An 18564-nucleotide genomic window follows, 5' to 3' on the forward strand; every position below is an offset into this window, starting at 1 on the left:
TACTTAAATATTTGAATTTTTTCTTATATATTTAATTAAATAGGAAAATTATATTTTTTGTTGTAAATTAATTTTATGCATTAATTTTGGGCCAACATTAAATTACAATAATTTTTCCAGGATTTATTTTTTATTTTAAAATGCATTTTCGAAAATTGTATTCTTAAATACTTTAACTTTTCAAAATGCAATATATATTTATAGAAAATTAAATTTGAGTTGTAAATTAATTTATATTAATTTTGTAACAACTTAAATTCAATATTTTTCTAAATATTTATTGGAAATTATTACTAAGATGGAAGAAATTCATGTTATTTTCATATCCATCTAAGTAAAATTTATAAATATTAAATTAAAATTTATATTTAGAATTTTTCATTCTAAATTGGAAATTTTAATTAATAAATATATATTTAAAATAAATAGATTAAATAAGTTTCAAAGAAAATACAACTCTCTTTAAATAATGAGCTTTATTATTAAGATATTCGATCTCCATTGTTGGTTTTACATCGCGTTTGTTTTAGTGAGTAATCCTCCCTAATGGAGGAACGTTCATTAGCAATTTCGCACCGTTTAATCTCGAAAGATAAGTAGTTTGTAAGTATTTTATATGGTATGGATCACCCTAATGGTGGCGACCATATTTGACTTGCAAATTATGAAACAATGGTGGAAGCTCATAAGATAGAATTGCCTTGACTCTCGCCTAAACGGGACAACGCTGAATTCCAATCTTGATCGAATAAAAGGTTGCTAGAATGTTTAACATTTTAGATGAGCTGACAACTCTATTCAATGGATGGTAGCTTTGACTCTCGCCTAAACGGGACACTGATATCAGTTTGTTGAAAACCTTGGAAATTATTTAGGATTGTATGTTTTAGTATTTTCACTTGTCATTCCTACTTGCTATATGTTTAATAATTTCTGAATTGTGTATGAATTTATATTGAACCATGTTATTTTTTATGATTAAGTTGTAGTCTAATTTTGACTCTTCATTGTTGGTCTAACTTCGTTTGTTTATCTAATGAGATAAATCCCTAGTGGATTTTCACCATTAGACATACATAATAGTGTTAGATCTCGAAAGATAAATATTGTATATGCAACATCTAGCTGTTCATCAATTGATGACACCTTAGACTAGTATTTTTACAATATGAAACAAGAAGATTATATAAATAAGATTACTTTGACTCTCGCTAATCGAAGCATCGTTGGATTCTTATTTATAAACGAAATTATCCTAATTCCTCTTAGCTTATTCATTTCGAATTAGCTCAATAACATATCATTGGATGAATGGTCTATATATCATTTAATGTCATTATATTTTCTCTTAAGAAATTAAGTGACGCATATGATTATAATTCCGAAATTCTATTCCCAATTGATATAAATCCTCAATCTTAGAATCTCCTACTTGTATGGGAAAATCAGACTTAGAGTTAAATTAGTAGTGGTGGTCCAAGATAGAATTACTCATTATATTTGGTATAAATTTAAGTCTTTAACTTTAATTTTAGATTCCAAACAGAAATTTTCTTATATTTCTATTTCCAGAATACAATACAGTTACACTTTCACAAGTATTTAATATCCATCTTCTATTAATGGATTCAAACTGTATGGAATATGAGTTTAGTATTCTGTGACCAGGATCCACTTGCACTATTCTAAGAACTCTTTGATGTAACTATACCTAAGTCATCAAAAGACTTAACCACATTTTTTTTTTAATCTATGGCATTTGTATCTTGTTCATAGTGGTTTTGACAAGATCAATCTCTGCAAAGAGTTAATATGCCTACATCCACTGAAAGTAGTTCATCTCATTCGCAGATGGATGTACATTCAGGGGTGGATATGAGTTTTTTTCGTTGTATTCTTAAAACGATCACTCTAGATTATACTTTATGCAAAGAAATTTGAAATGTTTGAAAAAATTCATTAATATCTAGCAATGGTTAAAACCATTAAGGCAAGTGGTTAAAGATCTTGCGAACTGATAGGGGTGGAGAAATAGTTAGTAGATATGCAGTTCAAAGATCATTAAATTGATTTTTGGATTATATCCAAACTTACCTCCCCAGAAATTTCGAGTTGCATATTGATGATTAGTTACTAGTTGTTGCCTAATTCCTTCTATGGTAATACAATTTCAGAATGATGAAATGGTTGTATACTTAATGTAAATCATTACTAGATTCATGGATGACCTAATCAAAATCTTAAGAAAAGCTAGAACTGTTAACCATGGTTTGTTAGCTATTCTAACTGATTAGGGGTGGACCATCCCATAGTCAATAGATAAGAGAGTGTTTGTTTAAACAAATACTACTTTTCTAAGATAATCACTAAGTCTGAAAATAAAGGAGATATAAATTCTTGATTCCAAAAGTGTTCTATCATCTTATTTGACATATGATGATCTCACTGCCTCTGTTGTCTTGTCACAACCGAAGAGATTAATACCATTTAGTTTTCTTAGACATAATTCACGGTACCTTGTCGTAGTGGGAGAGTTTCTAGGAATTCACGTTCTTATGACTTGGAAGACACTAGTGATTAAAATCCATTGTGAGTTTAAACAAGTAATGGATTGTCAAGGTAAGAAACTAAGAAGAAAAGCCAATAGAACTATGGTTTAATCCATTCACATGGAGTAACCTAAATTTTTCTATTACAAGGACATAAAAGGAAATTTTCGTTTATAAGTCTATTCAATGGACTTAACAAAACTTCATGTTCCTGGTATTATAGGTTTGATTTTATCTAAACCTATGGCTTGTGGTATACCTGGTAATTACTTACTCTAATGCAAGCAACTTACTTTAGTAAGATGCTGAAGCATTTTCTTTCTAATGGCAATCTATAGAAGCTTCTCGACTTCTAGGCATAGATTTTATTTATCTAAGGAAAACTCTCAACTATTCCAGAAAAGATAAAGCCATGAAAGAATTTCTTATAGCAACAGTGAGAGGTCTTAGATATGCTTTTGTATGCCTTAGACCACACATCTGCTGTTGAATGGGAGTAATGAGTAAGTATCAGATTAATCCAGGAGAAGAACATTGGAAGACAATCAAGTAAATCTTAAGATAAAGAAAAGGAACTATATGTTAGTCTATAAGGGTGTGTTTAAAACTCTTAGACTACATCTCATCAAATTTCGAAATTCGCCTTTCTGCTAGAAAATCTTTCTGATAAGATGGTGATTACTCTGGGGGTGGAATAGTGATTTTGGAGAAGTGTAAAAACCTATCTGAAGTCTCTAGGTCTACCAGGAAGGGACTGAATGTTAAAGTTGCAAGAAAGGTACTTATTCATTCTAAAGAAAGTTCTATACATTTTTGGCACCATTCAAAATTGCCTAAACTACTAGTGTTATTTCCCTATTAACCAAAAGTAGTTGCCAAAAGTATAGAATCCAGTATCCCAAGAGAGTATACATATAGAGAGGAATTTCACATTATCAATGATTTTGTGATTAAGGAAGAGTAATAGTGAAGGAAATGTTGTGGTTAATTCAACCTTTCAGATCCTATTACGAGGAGTTTACTACTACTACACTTGATTTGTATATCAAGGTGTTGAGATTATTTGAAATGCACTTCTTACTTTTATATTAGTGCAAGTGGGAGTTTGTTGGGTTTTATGCCCTAAATAAAACTCATTTCAATATAATCAGATGTACTTATTAATATAGATCATAAATAACATTTAATGTTGCATGGTTCACATGATTTATTTCATGATTATATGTATATAATGTATGAATTCATCTGAAATCCTTTTCACATACTTGATCCTGTTTATTGTGCTGTCAACACATTAGAAAGTAAACATGACTATGTGAATAAAGATTACTAGATTTATCAGACATAGGATTTTACTGATATGATAATCTACAACAAAGTTTACTTGCATTTGGAGAAATGCTATGTTCTTTCCAGAGCATTGGTTAAAGTAAAGCTCAGGTTGGATGCATGGAGTATGCATCGGACGGGACCGATATTGAACTTTGACTTAGATTTATTAAACTTACCGTAATATATATTCAAGTCAATATCGTCTAGTTGATCCTAGATCAAATGATCTTAGTCCTGTTATGATTAGGCTCGATCTCGAGAGGCTATTCGTGTTATTTGATTTGTTAGTTAAGCCTACTTTTAGGTCAGGGTGATACGTACATTTAGGGAACACGGTAGTGCAATTGAGTGGGAGCGCTAACATAAACATGGAATCTATAGCTTCTATCTGGCGAATAGTAAGTAAAGGATGATCTCCTTCGAGCTTGACCAAACGAAAATAAATGGTGGAGATCTCATTTCACATAAGCTGAAATATCATTTATACGGGTTTAAGTGTTTTAAGGATTAAATACATTGTAGGGTGTAACGGTAATCTAATCCCTTTACAGTGTAGATCATTCATATAGAGGATCATTGATCAAATTAGGATTATAACAATGGATAACTAATTATGTGTCTATATGGTGGAACATATAGAGCATTCTATATACTGAGAGTGCAATTCTAAGTTCTATGCATGGATTCAACGAAGAATTAATAAGTCAGTGAATTTAGGTTATAAATTCTTGATCTGCTTATTGGAAGCTCGGTTATATAGACCCATGGTCCCCCCACTAGTTGAGATAATATTGGTTGTAAGACTCATATAATTGGTTTTGATTAATTAATTATAATTGTCAAATTAGACTATGTTTATTTGTGAATTTTTCACTAAGTAAGGGCGAAATTGTAAAGAAAGAGTTTTAGGGGCATATTTGTTAATTATGATACTTTGTATGGTTCAATTAATAAATATGATAAATGACAATATTATTTAATAATTATTTATAGTTATTAAATAATTAGAATTGGCATTTAAATGGTTGAATTTGAAAATTTGCGTTTTTGAGAAAATCAGATGCAGAAAAGATAAAACTGCAAAATTGCAAAAAGTGAGGCCCAAATCCACATTGCATGGCCGGCCACTTTTGTAGGGAATTTAAACTGATATTTTCATTATTTTAATGCCAAATAATTCAAACCTAACCCTAGTGGAATGCTATAAATAGATAGTGAAGGCTTCAGGAAAATTACACTTTTCTTCTGACTTTTCATTTAGAAAAAACTGAGCTTCTCTCTCTCCCTATCTTTGGCCGACCCCACTCTCTCTCTCTCTTCTTCCTTGAATTTTGAAATTTTTAGTGTGAGAGTAGTGCCCACACACAGCAAGTGATACCTCAATCATAGTGAGGAAGATCGTGAAGAAAGACTTTCAGCAAGAAGGAGTTTCAGCACTAAAGAATCAGAGAAAGAGATCCAGGTTCAGATATTGATAATGCTCTGCTACAGAAAGGAATCAAAAGCTAGATATCTGAACGGAAGGAGTCATTATATTCCGCTGCACCCAATGTAAGGTTTACTAAACTTTATATGTGTTTATTTCATCGTTTTAGAAAGTTCATATTTAGGGTGTTAATCAACATACTTGTAAGTAGATCTAAGATCCTGGTAAAATAATTTCCAACAGTTTGGTACACCGTATTGCATCGTATTGTATTGTATAGTATTATATTAAATTATATTTTATGCAATATTTTTATATAAAACTATATGTAGTATTAACTTTTATGGACACCTAAATATATAATATTTTAAAATAAATTAAAGTTTAACATAGAGTTACATAAAAATAAGATATGTAATCCAATTTAATATAATACAATACAATACAATACAATACGACCTAATAAGACGCTCCAAACGAGCCTACATGTTCTAATAGTACACGTAAGGTACAGCTCATATGAAATATACAAAACACTGTTCTGCCGGTTGATTACACTAACAAAAAAAAATAAAAAGATCAAGACTCAACACAAAAGGTTATCAAAGGACAGAAGAAGAAGAGGACAATAACAAATACACAAAATCCCATTGGTCTCAAATCAAGGGGCAAGGATAGAGCTTGCTTCATACCTACCTATCTAGTGATGTACATTTACAGTCATTCTGATTATTGTGCTACTTAACAAGGTGGTCCTTGATTTAAAGGAGATGAAGCCATATGGATCCTGCAAAATTTCACATTTATAAATTTCAACCGTGCAAAACATATATACTCTTCTAAGCAATGATAATTCAAAAAACATACCAAGACTGTTGTTTGTTCATCATACACAAAGCAAACATGAATATGCAACTAACATTGGTTATCCACTTGGGTTATTATATAGCTAGGCAGTAGGCAGGCAGGTACAGATAGGACGTCAATCGAAAGTGAGATTACTAATAAAAAGAAATAACACAAGCGACTATAGAGTTTTTTTACAAGCATTAACATTCAAAATAGCATCAACATAGATCGAGCAAAGCAAACTTTTACTTGGACCAATAAATTGGCTGAATAAAGTACTCCCTATCATGTGGGTATCAATCCATTGCTTATTACCATCTCATTTCTTTGAAAAAGAAAATCTACCAACGGAACAATCACTTATTATATAAACTAATAGATATATTAGATTTATTTCAATTTATAAAATAGAACTTCTGTACGATAGCAAGATAACACTGATCAAGTTAACCTATCATAAAATTGCAGTCATAATCAAAGAATTACAATTCTAGTAAACACAAAATCATACTCGAGAATGAAAACTTCCATTTTTGTTTACATTCTTTTCATATCTTCAATTCTTCAGTTGATCTCAGAAATTATGTTTTCGTACAAATATCTATTGCCACAATGAACTAATGGGTAGAGCATGGTATTATACGCATAAAATGTATCCTTTAACCTTTCCTGATGATCTGAGCACCATAGTGCCAGGAAAAAAAAAATAATAACTCATTATTCTCATAATTTCATTACAGCTAAAGGGAAGAATATCACAACGCTCTTAAAGCACTCCAAACTCCCTACTATGTTTGATCAGCATTAAAATGTGGAATTTGTCTACAAAAACAATAAAAAGTAAAAAGGAAGAAATGAAAAGTAATTTTTTTAAAAAAAATACACTTTGTTATTAAATATTTCTAATACTAAAATTGACCAAGTACTAATCATAAAAAAAAATCTAAGAAATTTGAGTTAGAAGATAAATTATATATTGAAATTTAAATTTTGAAAAATAGAAAAAGAGAACAATGAAACTTACTGAGCATTAGTGCAAAATCTCTTATTAGCCTTCTTCTTGTTCTTACGTCTCTTCTTTGAAGTACGAGCTGTAACATTTTTAGAGTTTGCATCTTCTGAATGCACAAATTCAATTGGTAAATTGACCCCTTGAGAAATTAGAGGAATGGTTGCTTCTAAAGAAGTTTCTGATTTTACTATACTGAAATTGTGCTTTATTAAATCATTTCCAGAGAGCAAATTTGCAAGAGTCGCAGTTGCAACACCAACAATGCTGTTAGAAATTGTTGGAGCATTAGTAACAGGCAAAGCAATTTCAACCCCAGCACCTGAACTTTGCACCTTGTTCATCAACAAAGAAGCATCAACTTTATTCAATGCAGCATATAATTTGAACTTAGAATTGCACTCTCAGACTTATATAGAGCATATTATATGTTCCACGATATAGATATGCTATCTCATTTAACCATTGTTATAATCTTATTGTGATCAAAGATCCTCTATATAGATGATTTACATCGAGATGGGATAATTTTACCGTTCTCACCCCTCAACGTATTTTGCCCCTTAAAACACTTAGCTACCTGTAAATGATGTTTATTGATCTAAGAATTAGTCACTTAAACAAGAGCTCATCCATTAAATTCTATTTAGCTAAGCTCGAAGGGAATCATCACTTGACTTCTATACACCAATAGAAGCTATAGATTTCATATTTATGTTCAGCACTCCCACTCAATCATACTATCATGTTCCCAAAATATACGTATCACCCTGACCCAAAAGTAGGCTTAACTAATAAATCAAAGAACATGAATAGTACTCCTGTGTTGAACCTAAGCATATCAGGATTTAGATTCTTTTGATCTTAAGATCAACTACTGATATTGACTTGGAAAGATATGACGGTAAGTTTATAATATCTTAACTAAGTTGCAATATCGGTCCAGTCCAATGTATACTCCATACATTCGAAACTAGTATACTTTACTAATGTCCTGGAAAGAACATAACACATACTCCAAGTGTAAGTATACATCATCGCTGATTATCACATTAGTATAAATCCAAAACACTGATGAAACAGGGACTTAGTCTTTTGATTCATATGATCACAATCACATTCCACTGTGTTGACGATACTGTAATTGTGAATGAACATATGATCTGGACTTAACTGATTTTGTGTGTAAATGTAATAAACATATTAAACCATTAGCACGTAAAATTCATGCAAACATAAATCACTTCAAATTTCTTATATTGATAACTAATCAGATTGTAAAGGGTTTTATTTAGGACACAAAACCCAACAATAATACGAAAAGTTGGATCAAAATAAGCAATGAAAAATTATAAAATATTTATCAACTCTACCTTAATTGACTTGAATTGTCTCTCCCAAGTTAAAATTTTGGTGGTTAATTGTCAAATCTATCCAACGAAAACAACTTTACGAAATTTTTGAATCAAGGCATTGCATGAACATTGCTATTTAAACTTAATAGTATTGATATTTGATATAGCTCGAATAATATCCCGATAACATCAACTTACTTCTAGTTTTACTTTGGCAAGAATTTGTTCATGGAGTGAACTTGTTTGTTAAACTTTAATGTGTATGTTTGGTAAGTGGGAGTACATGCATAGTTTTTCTTTATTAAGCTTATGATCATTTTCATATAGGGAAGACTTGGGGAAGTTTTGAGAAAGGTAATTGATGGGTAGCTGAAATATTGGTGGGGTTAACTTGTCAAGATATTGGTTTGAAATGAAAATAATAATTACATTCTTTTACCATCAAGAAAATAATCTTAAACGAAAATAGAATTTAAAAAATATATGAACCTCATGTATAAGAGGAAGTCCTTCATCCACCATTTATTTCATTACAAGTCCTTCATTTACAATTGTTTTTTTGGCTGTAGACTTTAAGGCAAGTTCAGAAACATTTTGTTCAGCAACTTTTTTGGTAGAAAAAGTATCTGAAGAAATGTAACTTACTCCATTTATTATCACAGTTAATCTGAACTTTGGCCTATATTGATAACCTTCATTGATAGTTTGATACATAGGTAGCGGTGTGTTTGACTTATGTGTAAACTCTTGCAAGCAATTCTTATGTATTAATTATTCTGATACATATTCAAATTTATAACAAGTAAAGAATTTATTGAAAGTAAACTATCATTTACAATCACAAGCAATGTAAATGCACTATCAAAATACAACATGATGGTTGCATGTGAAGTGTTTCACCCATATTGCATTAGTTTTCAAGATATCATCTACCTCTACCTCATTAGTTTATAATTGTTTCTATAAATTTCAAAAGTTAAATTTCCTTTCCACCCGAGTCTACATATAATTAAATGGTATGCATCAATCAACTTATTTTTTTTTTCTCTCAAAACCTGTCATATAGCAATTTGGCTTATATTACTTAAATTGAAACTGATTTCACAAGCCACCAAATAAGACTGCCAATTAGTAGTCAACAATACATTACGAGCTCGTTTGGTACGCCGTATTACATCGTATTGTATTGTATAGTATTATATTAAATTATATTTTATGCAATATTTTTATATAAAACTACATGTAGTATTAATTTTTATAGACACCTAAATATATAATATTTTAATATAAATTAAAGTTTAACATAGAGTTATATAAAAATATGATATATAATCCAATATAATATATTACAATACAATACAATACGACCTAATACGACGTTCCAAACGAGCTTACGTGTTCTAATAGTACACGTAAGGTACAGTTCATATGAAAAATACAAAACACTGTTCTGTCGGTTGATTACACTAACAAAAAAATAAAAAGATCAAGACTCAACACAAAGGTTGATCAAAGGACAAAAGAAGAAGAGGACAATAACAAATGCACAAAATCCCATTGGTCTCAAATCAAGGGGCAAGGATAGAGCTTGCTTCATACCTACCTAATCTAGTGATGTAAATTTACAGTCATTCTGATCATTGTGCTACTGAACAAGGTGGTCCTTGATTTAAAGGAGATGAAGCCATATGGATCCTGCAAAATTTCACATTTATAAATTTCAACCGTGCAAAACATATATACTCTTCTAAGCAATGAGAATTCAAAAAACATACCAAGACTGTTGTTTGTTCATCATACACAAAGCAAACATGAATATGCAACTAACATTGGTTATCCACTTGGGTTATTATATAGCTAGGCAGTAGGCAGGCAGGTACAGATAGGACGTCAATCGAAAGTGAGATTACTAATAAAAAGAAATAACACAAGCGACTATAGAGTTTTTTTTACAAGCATTAACATTCAAAATAGCATCAACATAGATCGAGCAAAACAAACTTTTACTTGGACCAATAAATTGGCTGAATAAAGTACTCCCTATCATATGGGTATCAATCCATTGCTTAGTACCATCTCATTTCTTTGAAAAAGAAAATCTACCAACGGAACAATCACTTATTATATAAACTAATAGATACATTAGATTTATTTCAATTTATAAAATAGAACTTCTGTACGATAGCAAGATAACACTGATCAAGTAAACCTATAATAAAATTGCTGTCATAATCAAAAATTACAATTCTAGTAAACACAAAATCATACTCGAGAATGAAAACTTCCATTTTTGTTTACATTCTTTTCATATCTTCAATTCTTCAGTTGATCTCAGAAATTATGTTTTCGTACAAATATCTATTGCCACAATGAACTAATGGATAGAGCATGGTATTATACGCATAAAATGTATCCCTTAACCTTTCCTGATGATCTGAGCACCATAGTGCCAGGAAAAAAAAATTAATAACTCATTATTCTCATAATTTCATTACAGCTAAAGGGAAGAATATCACAACGCTCTTAAAGCACTCCAAACTCCCTACTATGTTTGGTCAGCATTAAAATGTAGAATTTATCTACAAAAACAATAAAAAGGAAAAAGGAAAAATTAAAAAGTAATTTAAAAAAAAAAAGACTCTTTGGTATTAAATATTTGTAATACTAAAATTGACCAAGTACTAATCATAAAAAAAAATCTAAGAAATTTGAGTTACACGATAAATTATATATATTGAAATTCAAAATTTGAAAAATAGAAAAAGAGAACAATGAAACTTACTGAGCACTAGTGCACAATCTCTTATTAGCCTTCTTCTTGTTCTTACGTCTCTTCTTTGAAGTACGAGCAGTAACATTTTCAAAGTTTGCAACTTCTGAATGCACAAATTCAATTGGTAAATTGACCCCTTGAGAAGTTAGAGGAATGGTTGCTTCTAAAGAAGTTCCTGATTTTACTATATTGAAATTGTGCTTTATTAAATCATTTCCAGACAGCAAATTTGGAAGAGTCGCAGTTGCAACACCAACAATGCTGTTAGAAATTGTTGGAGCATTAGTAACAGGCAAAGCAATTTCAACCCCAGCACCTGAACTTTGCACCTTGTTCATCAATAAAGAAGCATCAACTTTATTCAATGCAGCATATAGTTTGACTTTAGATTTAATGATGTCGTAAAGAACCTTCCTCATTCCAGAATCACCTTCAACATCTTCAAAATTCAACAAGAGCACTTGTGAAAACATAGCACTACAATACCATCATATGCATACTATTTTTAAAACAACAATTATAAATTATATATAGTATTAGTGACAATACCCAAAAGTGACAAAATAGCAGCACGAGCAGCCAATTGTTCAGCCTCTTTCTTGTTTTTTCCAACACTACCAGTATAGGAAACATCATTGAAAACCAGAGTAGATATAAAAACTGGAAGCAACCCTTCAGGCTTAATGGTGTTATAAGTGGGCATCTTCATATTCATCTTGGTGGCACATTCATTCAAAATAGACTTGCAAAACACGGTGTCCTGAAAGAGTAACTTAGAACAATTAATATAGTTATCATTTGAATAGTGAACAACATCAAGAACCACACAAACATTTATTATCTTTATTAAAAATAAAAAAGTTGTTGCAGTTCAATTTCAATTGCAATAAGTAAAGAAAAATTAATTCATACGTTCACTTATTAATCACTCTTCACACAATCTTTCATCTCCAAACAACAATAGTACAACAACAAAAGAAATTATTAAATATCTATTGAAAATATATATGATATAAAATGTCTCCAATCCCTAGACCATTCAAATTTAATCAAAACATTTAATGCAAATAAAGCTAATAATACAAAAAGTTGGATCAAAATAAACAATGAAAAATTATAAAATATTTATCAACTCTACCGAAATTAACTTGAATTGTCTCTCTCCTAAGTTAAAATTTTGGTGGTTAATTGTCAATTTCTGTCCAACAAAAATAACTTTACGAAGTTTTTGAATCAAGGTACTCCATGAACATTGCTATTAAATCTTAATAGTATTAATATTTTATATAGCTCGAACAATACCCCATAACATCAACTTACTTCTAGTTTTACTTTAGCAAGAATTTGTTCTTTGAAGTGAGCTTATTTGTTAAACTTTAATGTGTATGTTTGCTAAGTGGGAGTACATGCACAGTTTTTCTTTATTAAGCTTATGATCATTTTCTTATAGCGAAGACTTAAAGAAGTTTAGAGAAAGGTAATTGATGGGTAGCCGAAATATTTGTGGGGTTAACTTGTCAAGATATTGGTTTAAAAAAATAATAATTACATTCTTTTACCATCAAGAAAATAATCCTAAACGAAAATAGAATTTAAAAAATAAACGAACCTCATGTATAAGAGGAAGTCCTTCATCCACCATTTCTTTTGTTACAAGTCCATTTACAATTGTTTCTTTAGCTATAGACTTTAAGGCAAGTTCAGCAACATTTTGTTCAGCAGCTTTTCGAGTAGAAAAAGTATCTGAAGAAGTGTAACTTACTCCATTTACTATTACAGTTGATCTGAACTTTGGCATATGTTGATAACCTTCATTGATAGTTTGATACACAGGTAACGGTATGTATGACTTATGTGTGAACTCTTGCAAGCGATTCTTATGCATTAATTGTTCTGATACATATTCAAATTTATAACAAGTAAGGAATTTATAAAAAGTAAACTATCATGTACAATCACAAACAATGTAAATGCACAATCAAAATACAATAGTTGCATATTTAAAGTGTTTCACCCATATTACATTAGTTTCAAGATATCATGTACCTCTACATCATTAGTCCACAACTGTATCTATAAATTCAAAAGTTATATTTTATAGAAAACAATGAAAACAAATATTATTCTCTAACTATGGCAACTCATGTAAACAAAATTACAAAATTCTATGTACCAAAACGCAAAAATGCAGTGCAAAATCTTGAAAATGCCTACTTCAAAACTATTAAAAGATATAAAGTTTAATCATGACATCATGATACATAATCACACATTATATATTGTACTGAAGGTGCATTACGAATAAACTAGCATTTATTTTCAAAAAAAAAATCACAAATCATATCAAACAGAGTTGGTAAGCCATATATGATAAGGTAATGAGACTCTTAAGATAGAAGAGGATATACGGTTCCAACATTCCAAGTTGGTGTGAATCTCAATACAATGAAGTATAAGCCAGCACAAGACCAGATTGTTGATGGCTTTGGTCAAGCCATCATAAAGGAGTTGTGCATTCATTTCTGTTAAGGTTTGCATAAAAAGTAGGTACATCTATTTATCTACAAGACTGTATTAACAGAAATATAATAATATCTATATAGCTTCATTACACAATTGACTTATTTCCATTTAATGGGTACCGTTCAAAAGTAGATAAAATTTGGAATTTCATAATTAAAAGTTCAATTTATGAGAATTCATGAATCGGAAGTTGGACCAATATACTACATTACAATTGGCCAGTCCATACCAAAGAACATCCCAATATGCTGCTCTGAAATTAAACTCATCATCCCTTGTCAAAGTCCAGCTTACCTTTTTCTCACTGTCAGTTGCTTGGTTCTACATAAATTTAAATAATAAAACAAACAATTATAAAACTACTATATACAACACAAATAAAGCAATGCACTATGCAGTCTTTTGTTTTTTAACCTGATCAATAGTAAGGGGTAAAGTAGAGTTGTGGAGAAGCTGGGGTTGTTTAGTCCAAGTGTGAATGAGGCGCTGTGACAAAGGGTCAAGCCCGAGCCCAGCTCCGGTCGGTGGTGCACAGGACTTTTCAAGCACAACCACATCCCAGCCTGCTGAGATGAGTGTGTGGGCGAAGGCCACTCCTGCTATGCTACCTCCTGCTGAGATGAGTAAGCTCCATTTACTTATAGTAAAAGTTATAACCACCTTGGTTTCTAATTTCTTGCTGTTTTTGTATGACCTTTCTTTGGTATGGACTGGCCAATTGTAATGTAGTATATTGGTCCAACTTCCAATTTATGAATTCTCATAAATTGAACTTTTAATTATGAAATTCCAAATTTTATCTACTTTTGAACGGTACCCATTAAATGGAAATAAGTCAATTGTGTAATGAAGCTATATATGATACTATTATATTTTCCTGTTAATACAGTCTTGTAGACATGAATGAAATTTCATTTCATTCCAACACTTTCATTCTTCTCTCAGTAAACTAGAACCTAGTTTAACAGCAAAGTTAGAGGCAAAGATTCTAGATTTAATGGTTGTCTAATTACAACTTGGTTCAATCAAGCTCTTCAATAATTCATCAATTCATATGTATGTAGAGAAAAATAATCAAGGCTACAACTCAAAAACTCAAACTTAAATATAAATAAATGCTCACGAGAAGAAGTTGAAACTCGAGGAACCGCAGGCAGAATTGGAAAACAAGCCGAAACATCTGGTGCTGGAGCCGAAGCTGAAGCCGAAGCAGGAACAGGAGCAAGAGCCGGAGGTGGAGGTTGAGCCATTTTTGTTGAGATTGAAACCCTATTCCTATCCTGTTTGGAACAGTTTTTATGATTATGTGGACAATCAGAGCTAGGGTTCTATCATATTCTCTTTCTCTTCCCAAATCAATAAGATTGATTACTTATTAATGGTAAGACAACCACCCACCAAAACCGCATCTCTTTACTCTTAAATTGAATATTGACATAATGCCTCCCGTAAGAAATGTGTTATATTTGGGACAAATAAAAAAATTGTGATATATTTGCAAATAAAATTATAAAATTTGGAGCCGATGACGTACCGAGCAGGCGTGTCGTGTGTCGCTCCATCATCCCCGGCTAATATATATCTTTACAAAAGTAAATTTAAGAACACCTAACTTGTGGCAGTTACAAGTAATTATAATTTGTCAAAAATATTATTTTATACACTTAAATACTTAATGTTTATTTTTTGAGGCAAAAATACATAATGTTACAATTCTCTTACACCGTTACTACCACTTTTGTTAAATCATAAATATGGACACGTAAAGAGTTCAGATGTATTACATTTATTTTTATTTTATTTTAAAACTTAATATTCTTAATATCAGAAACTAAATGCTACTTTTTCAAAAAAAAAAAAAAAAAAAAAAAAACTTGTTCTCATTAACAATTTTCACATGATATTGACACTTTAATTCGATAATCATGTTCCATATATTACACTGGTTCACTCAGCTATAGTAATTTAGTATTGCATCTCTCTTATTTTTTTAAAAAAAACAAGTAATATTTAGTTTTTTATATTAAGAATATTAAATTTTAAATAAAATAAATAAATGTAATGTATTTGGACCCTCCACGTGTCCATATTTATAAGTTAATAACGGAAGTGGTAGTAACGGTGTAAGAGAATTGTAACATTAGGTATTTTTGCCACCAAAAATAAACATTAGGTATTTAAGTGTATAAAATTGAAAACATTAGGTATTTATGACGCACTTTACCCTTTATACAATATATATGTATGTATATATTAAAATAAGTTGTATTCTTTACACTTTTTTTTTATTATACAATTTTGTATACATTATTTTAATTAATTACAAAATATGTGTGTTGCCCCTGATTTTGCCCAATATACGTGGACCAACCAGATAAGGACACGTGGATCAAGCAAATCACAATATTTGCTAAGTCTTTATGTCATAAGGTAATGTCCGGGACGTAGTCCCCGGAGAAGGCACATGGAACTTCATATGCTCCCGGAGACTCGAATAGCCTTAAGGCATCTCCGGGAGGTGTCAGGTTTCTCCTGAGCAATCAAGTCACATTAAATGCCGCATGGGAGGAAGCGTGTTGGGACTGCTACACGCAATAAAGTCTGACGGCACAACCTCCAACCAGCAGCGGCACAGTAATGATCATTTAAGTCTAGCGACGGCTACACTGTGAAGAGTCACGTCAATCAAAAGGCAATAAGGACATTCCACATAAAAACCCTACAACAACTAGGGATTTGACCATGCATTACCCATGGTATATTCATTGGGAATACCTAACTTTATGGATACTTACAGATACACTTGTAAGGACAATTCTAGGGATCACCCCACCAAAAACACTATAAATACCCCCTCAAAGCTCATTAAATGGGATCGAGAATCTTGGGCTGCATATGAGCAAGTAGAGTAAATACTCACCAAGAACATTCTCTGTATTTATAAGGGTGAAACTCTCCCAAATATATTCTCTGTATTAAAGACATCCATAAATAACAAAGACTCGTGGACTAAGGCTCATTAACGCCCCAACCACGTAAAAATCCTTCTCTCACTTTCTTACAGCTCAGTAATTTTATAATATTTTATTAGTTGCCGAAAATCTCGGTCAACATTTTGGTGCTTTCATTGAGAGCTGAAGAAAGCCACTGTAAACGAACACTTGACTTCACAAACATGGTGGAGACTAGAAGTACTCGTCAGTCTCGCCCTCTTGAAGACGCTCAAGACCCGAATGAGGAAGATGTAGCCTCAAGAGCAGCAGAGGGGTCCGAGGAAGAGGAAATAATCCCCGATGATGACTACGAGGGAAACCTCGATGAGTATGCCTACGACGAAGGTATTTACTCGGAACTGGTGCTTCTTAGACAAAAAGTTATCGATCACGAAGCCGAGATCGAAGCTCAAAAAGCGCAAAACCAGAAAATGCAAGAAGTGATGCTGGCCATGCAAAAAGCCATGGAGGCAGCTGCCATTCACGTGCACCCCAAGGCAATGACCGCTGGTCTTGGCAAGGAGCCAGCGACGTCTTCGCCTAGTTCCCAACAGCAGAAATCTAGGGAGCCCTGGCCACATAAGGTACCCTGCTGAAGGGAACCAAACAAAGAACCCGACCTCTACCCCAGGGCGAAAGAAAAAGGCGCAGGATCCGCGAAAGGTCCGCTCAGATTCCCTAAAGGGAAAGGTCCGCAGAGGGGCAAGCCCCAAAAAGGGAGCTTTGCCCCTCAGGATCGAGAGGACCGAAAAAGCGTTTCCGTGCACCAAGAACCCGGGGGTAGAGGGAGAAGAGGACAGAGGTGTCCTCCCGTTGATCTGAGAAATCAAATCAATGGAAACCAAGGTGATCTCCGAGATCACCTTGACCAAAAACGATACGGACCCGCGGTCTCCACGGGTACGTTAAATGAAGGAATTATGGCGGAACTTGCCATACTTCGAAAAGACATTCTTGGGAGTCTCCGGAGACGAAGGAGATGACTCCGACTCAGACAGCAAGGATCGGGAGCCATGTGCTAAGCACATCTTAGAGGCGGAGCTCCCTAAGAACTTCAAGATGCCCGAAATGACAGCTTATACCGGGAACTCCGATCCTAGCGACCACTTGTCACGGTTCAACCGTGTCATGACGGTCATGAGGGTCAGCAATGACGCCAAATGTCTGTGGTTCCCACTTACCCTAAGTGGGTCCGCTGAGGAATGGTTCAAAAAACTGGAACCGGGATCCGTGGGTTGTTGGAACAAACTACAGACCAACTTCCGGAGACAGTTTGTTGACGATACGGACCCGCGGTCTCCACGGGTACGTTAAATGAAGGAATTATTGCGGAACTTGCCATACTTCAAAAAGACATTGCCCGAGTCTCCCGAAGACAGAAAGGAGATGACTCCGACTCAGACAGCGAGGATCGGGAGCCATGTCCTAAGCACATCTTAGAGGCGGAGCTCCCTAAGAACTTCAAGATGCCCGAAATGGCAGCTTATACCGGGAACTCCGATCCTAGCGACCACTTGTCACGGTTCAACCGTGTCATGACGGTCATGAGGGTCGACAATGACGCCAAATGTACGTGCTTCCCACTTACCCTAAGTGGATCGCGGAGGAATGGTTCAAAAGCTGGAGCCGGGATCCGTGGGTTGTTGGAACAAACTACGGACCAACTTCGGAGACGGTTTGTTGCGCGAAAGGTCAATGCGGAGGTCAGCGCCTTGACTAATATCAAGCAACTGCCCACCGAGACCTTGAAGAATT

At 32.8% G+C, this 18564-nt stretch overlaps 2 protein-coding genes across 5 annotated transcripts; both read right to left on the minus strand.

Annotated features, from left to right (window-relative positions):
- Positions 1–5360: 5360 nt before the first annotated feature.
- LOC133030899 (uncharacterized) lies at positions 5361–9692 on the minus strand. The gene is made up of 2 exons (XM_061103888.1): positions 7181–9692; positions 5361–6094 (listed from the first exon to the last, which is right to left on the minus strand). Exons 1-2 carry the CDS (start codon positions 7507–7509, stop codon positions 6049–6051), a joined length of 375 nt encoding a protein of 124 aa, XP_060959871.1. The 5' UTR covers positions 7510–9692; the 3' UTR covers positions 5361–6048.
- A 137-nt stretch (positions 9693–9829) lies between these two features.
- Positions 9830–15262, minus strand: LOC115722906 (double-stranded RNA-binding protein 3). Of its 4 annotated transcripts, none has more exons than XM_030652272.2 (5): positions 14940–15262; positions 12903–13186; positions 11843–12053; positions 11303–11732; positions 9830–10215 (listed from the first exon to the last, which is right to left on the minus strand). In XM_030652272.2, the coding sequence occupies exons 1-5, from the start codon at positions 15064–15066 to the stop codon at positions 10158–10160; spliced, it is 1110 nt and encodes a 369-aa protein (XP_030508132.2). In that variant the 5' UTR covers positions 15067–15262; the 3' UTR covers positions 9830–10157. The 4 variants fall into 4 exon arrangements, with proteins under 4 accessions (XP_030508132.2, XP_030508136.2, XP_030508133.2 ...); XM_030652276.2 differs by having other exon boundaries at positions 13056–13186; positions 14940–15259; XM_030652273.2 differs by lacking the exon at positions 9830–10215 and adding an exon at positions 10786–11099 and having other exon boundaries at positions 14940–15261.
- Between the last annotated feature and the right edge of the window lie 3302 nt (positions 15263–18564).

Source organism: Cannabis sativa, chromosome 9 (assembly GCF_029168945.1).
Source record: "Cannabis sativa cultivar Pink pepper isolate KNU-18-1 chromosome 9, ASM2916894v1, whole genome shotgun sequence".
In the NCBI taxonomy this organism is placed as follows: domain Eukaryota; kingdom Viridiplantae; phylum Streptophyta; class Magnoliopsida; order Rosales; family Cannabaceae; genus Cannabis; species Cannabis sativa.

Excerpts from the sequence above, each read along its gene's own strand:
- LOC115722906 (XM_030652272.2), bottom strand. The coding sequence starts at position 15,066 with ATGGCTCAACCTCCACCTCCGGCTCTTGCTCCTGTTCCTGCTTCGGCT. Across the intron at positions 12,054-12,902 it reads GACTTCCTCTTATACATGAG|GACACCGTGTTTTGCAAGTC; the intron begins GTTCGTTTATTT and ends TTACTCTTTCAG. Across the intron at positions 11,733-11,842 it reads TGCTATTTTGTCACTTTTGG|ATGTTGAAGGTGATTCTGGA; the intron begins GTATTGTCACTA and ends TGAATTTTGAAG.
- LOC133030899 (XM_061103888.1), bottom strand. The coding sequence starts at position 7,509 with ATGAACAAGGTGCAAAGTTCAGGTGCTGGGGTTGAAATTGCTTTGCCT. Across the intron at positions 6,095-7,180 it reads AGATTTTGCACTAATGCTCA|GATCCATATGGCTTCATCTC; the intron begins GTAAGTTTCATT and ends GAAATTTTGCAG.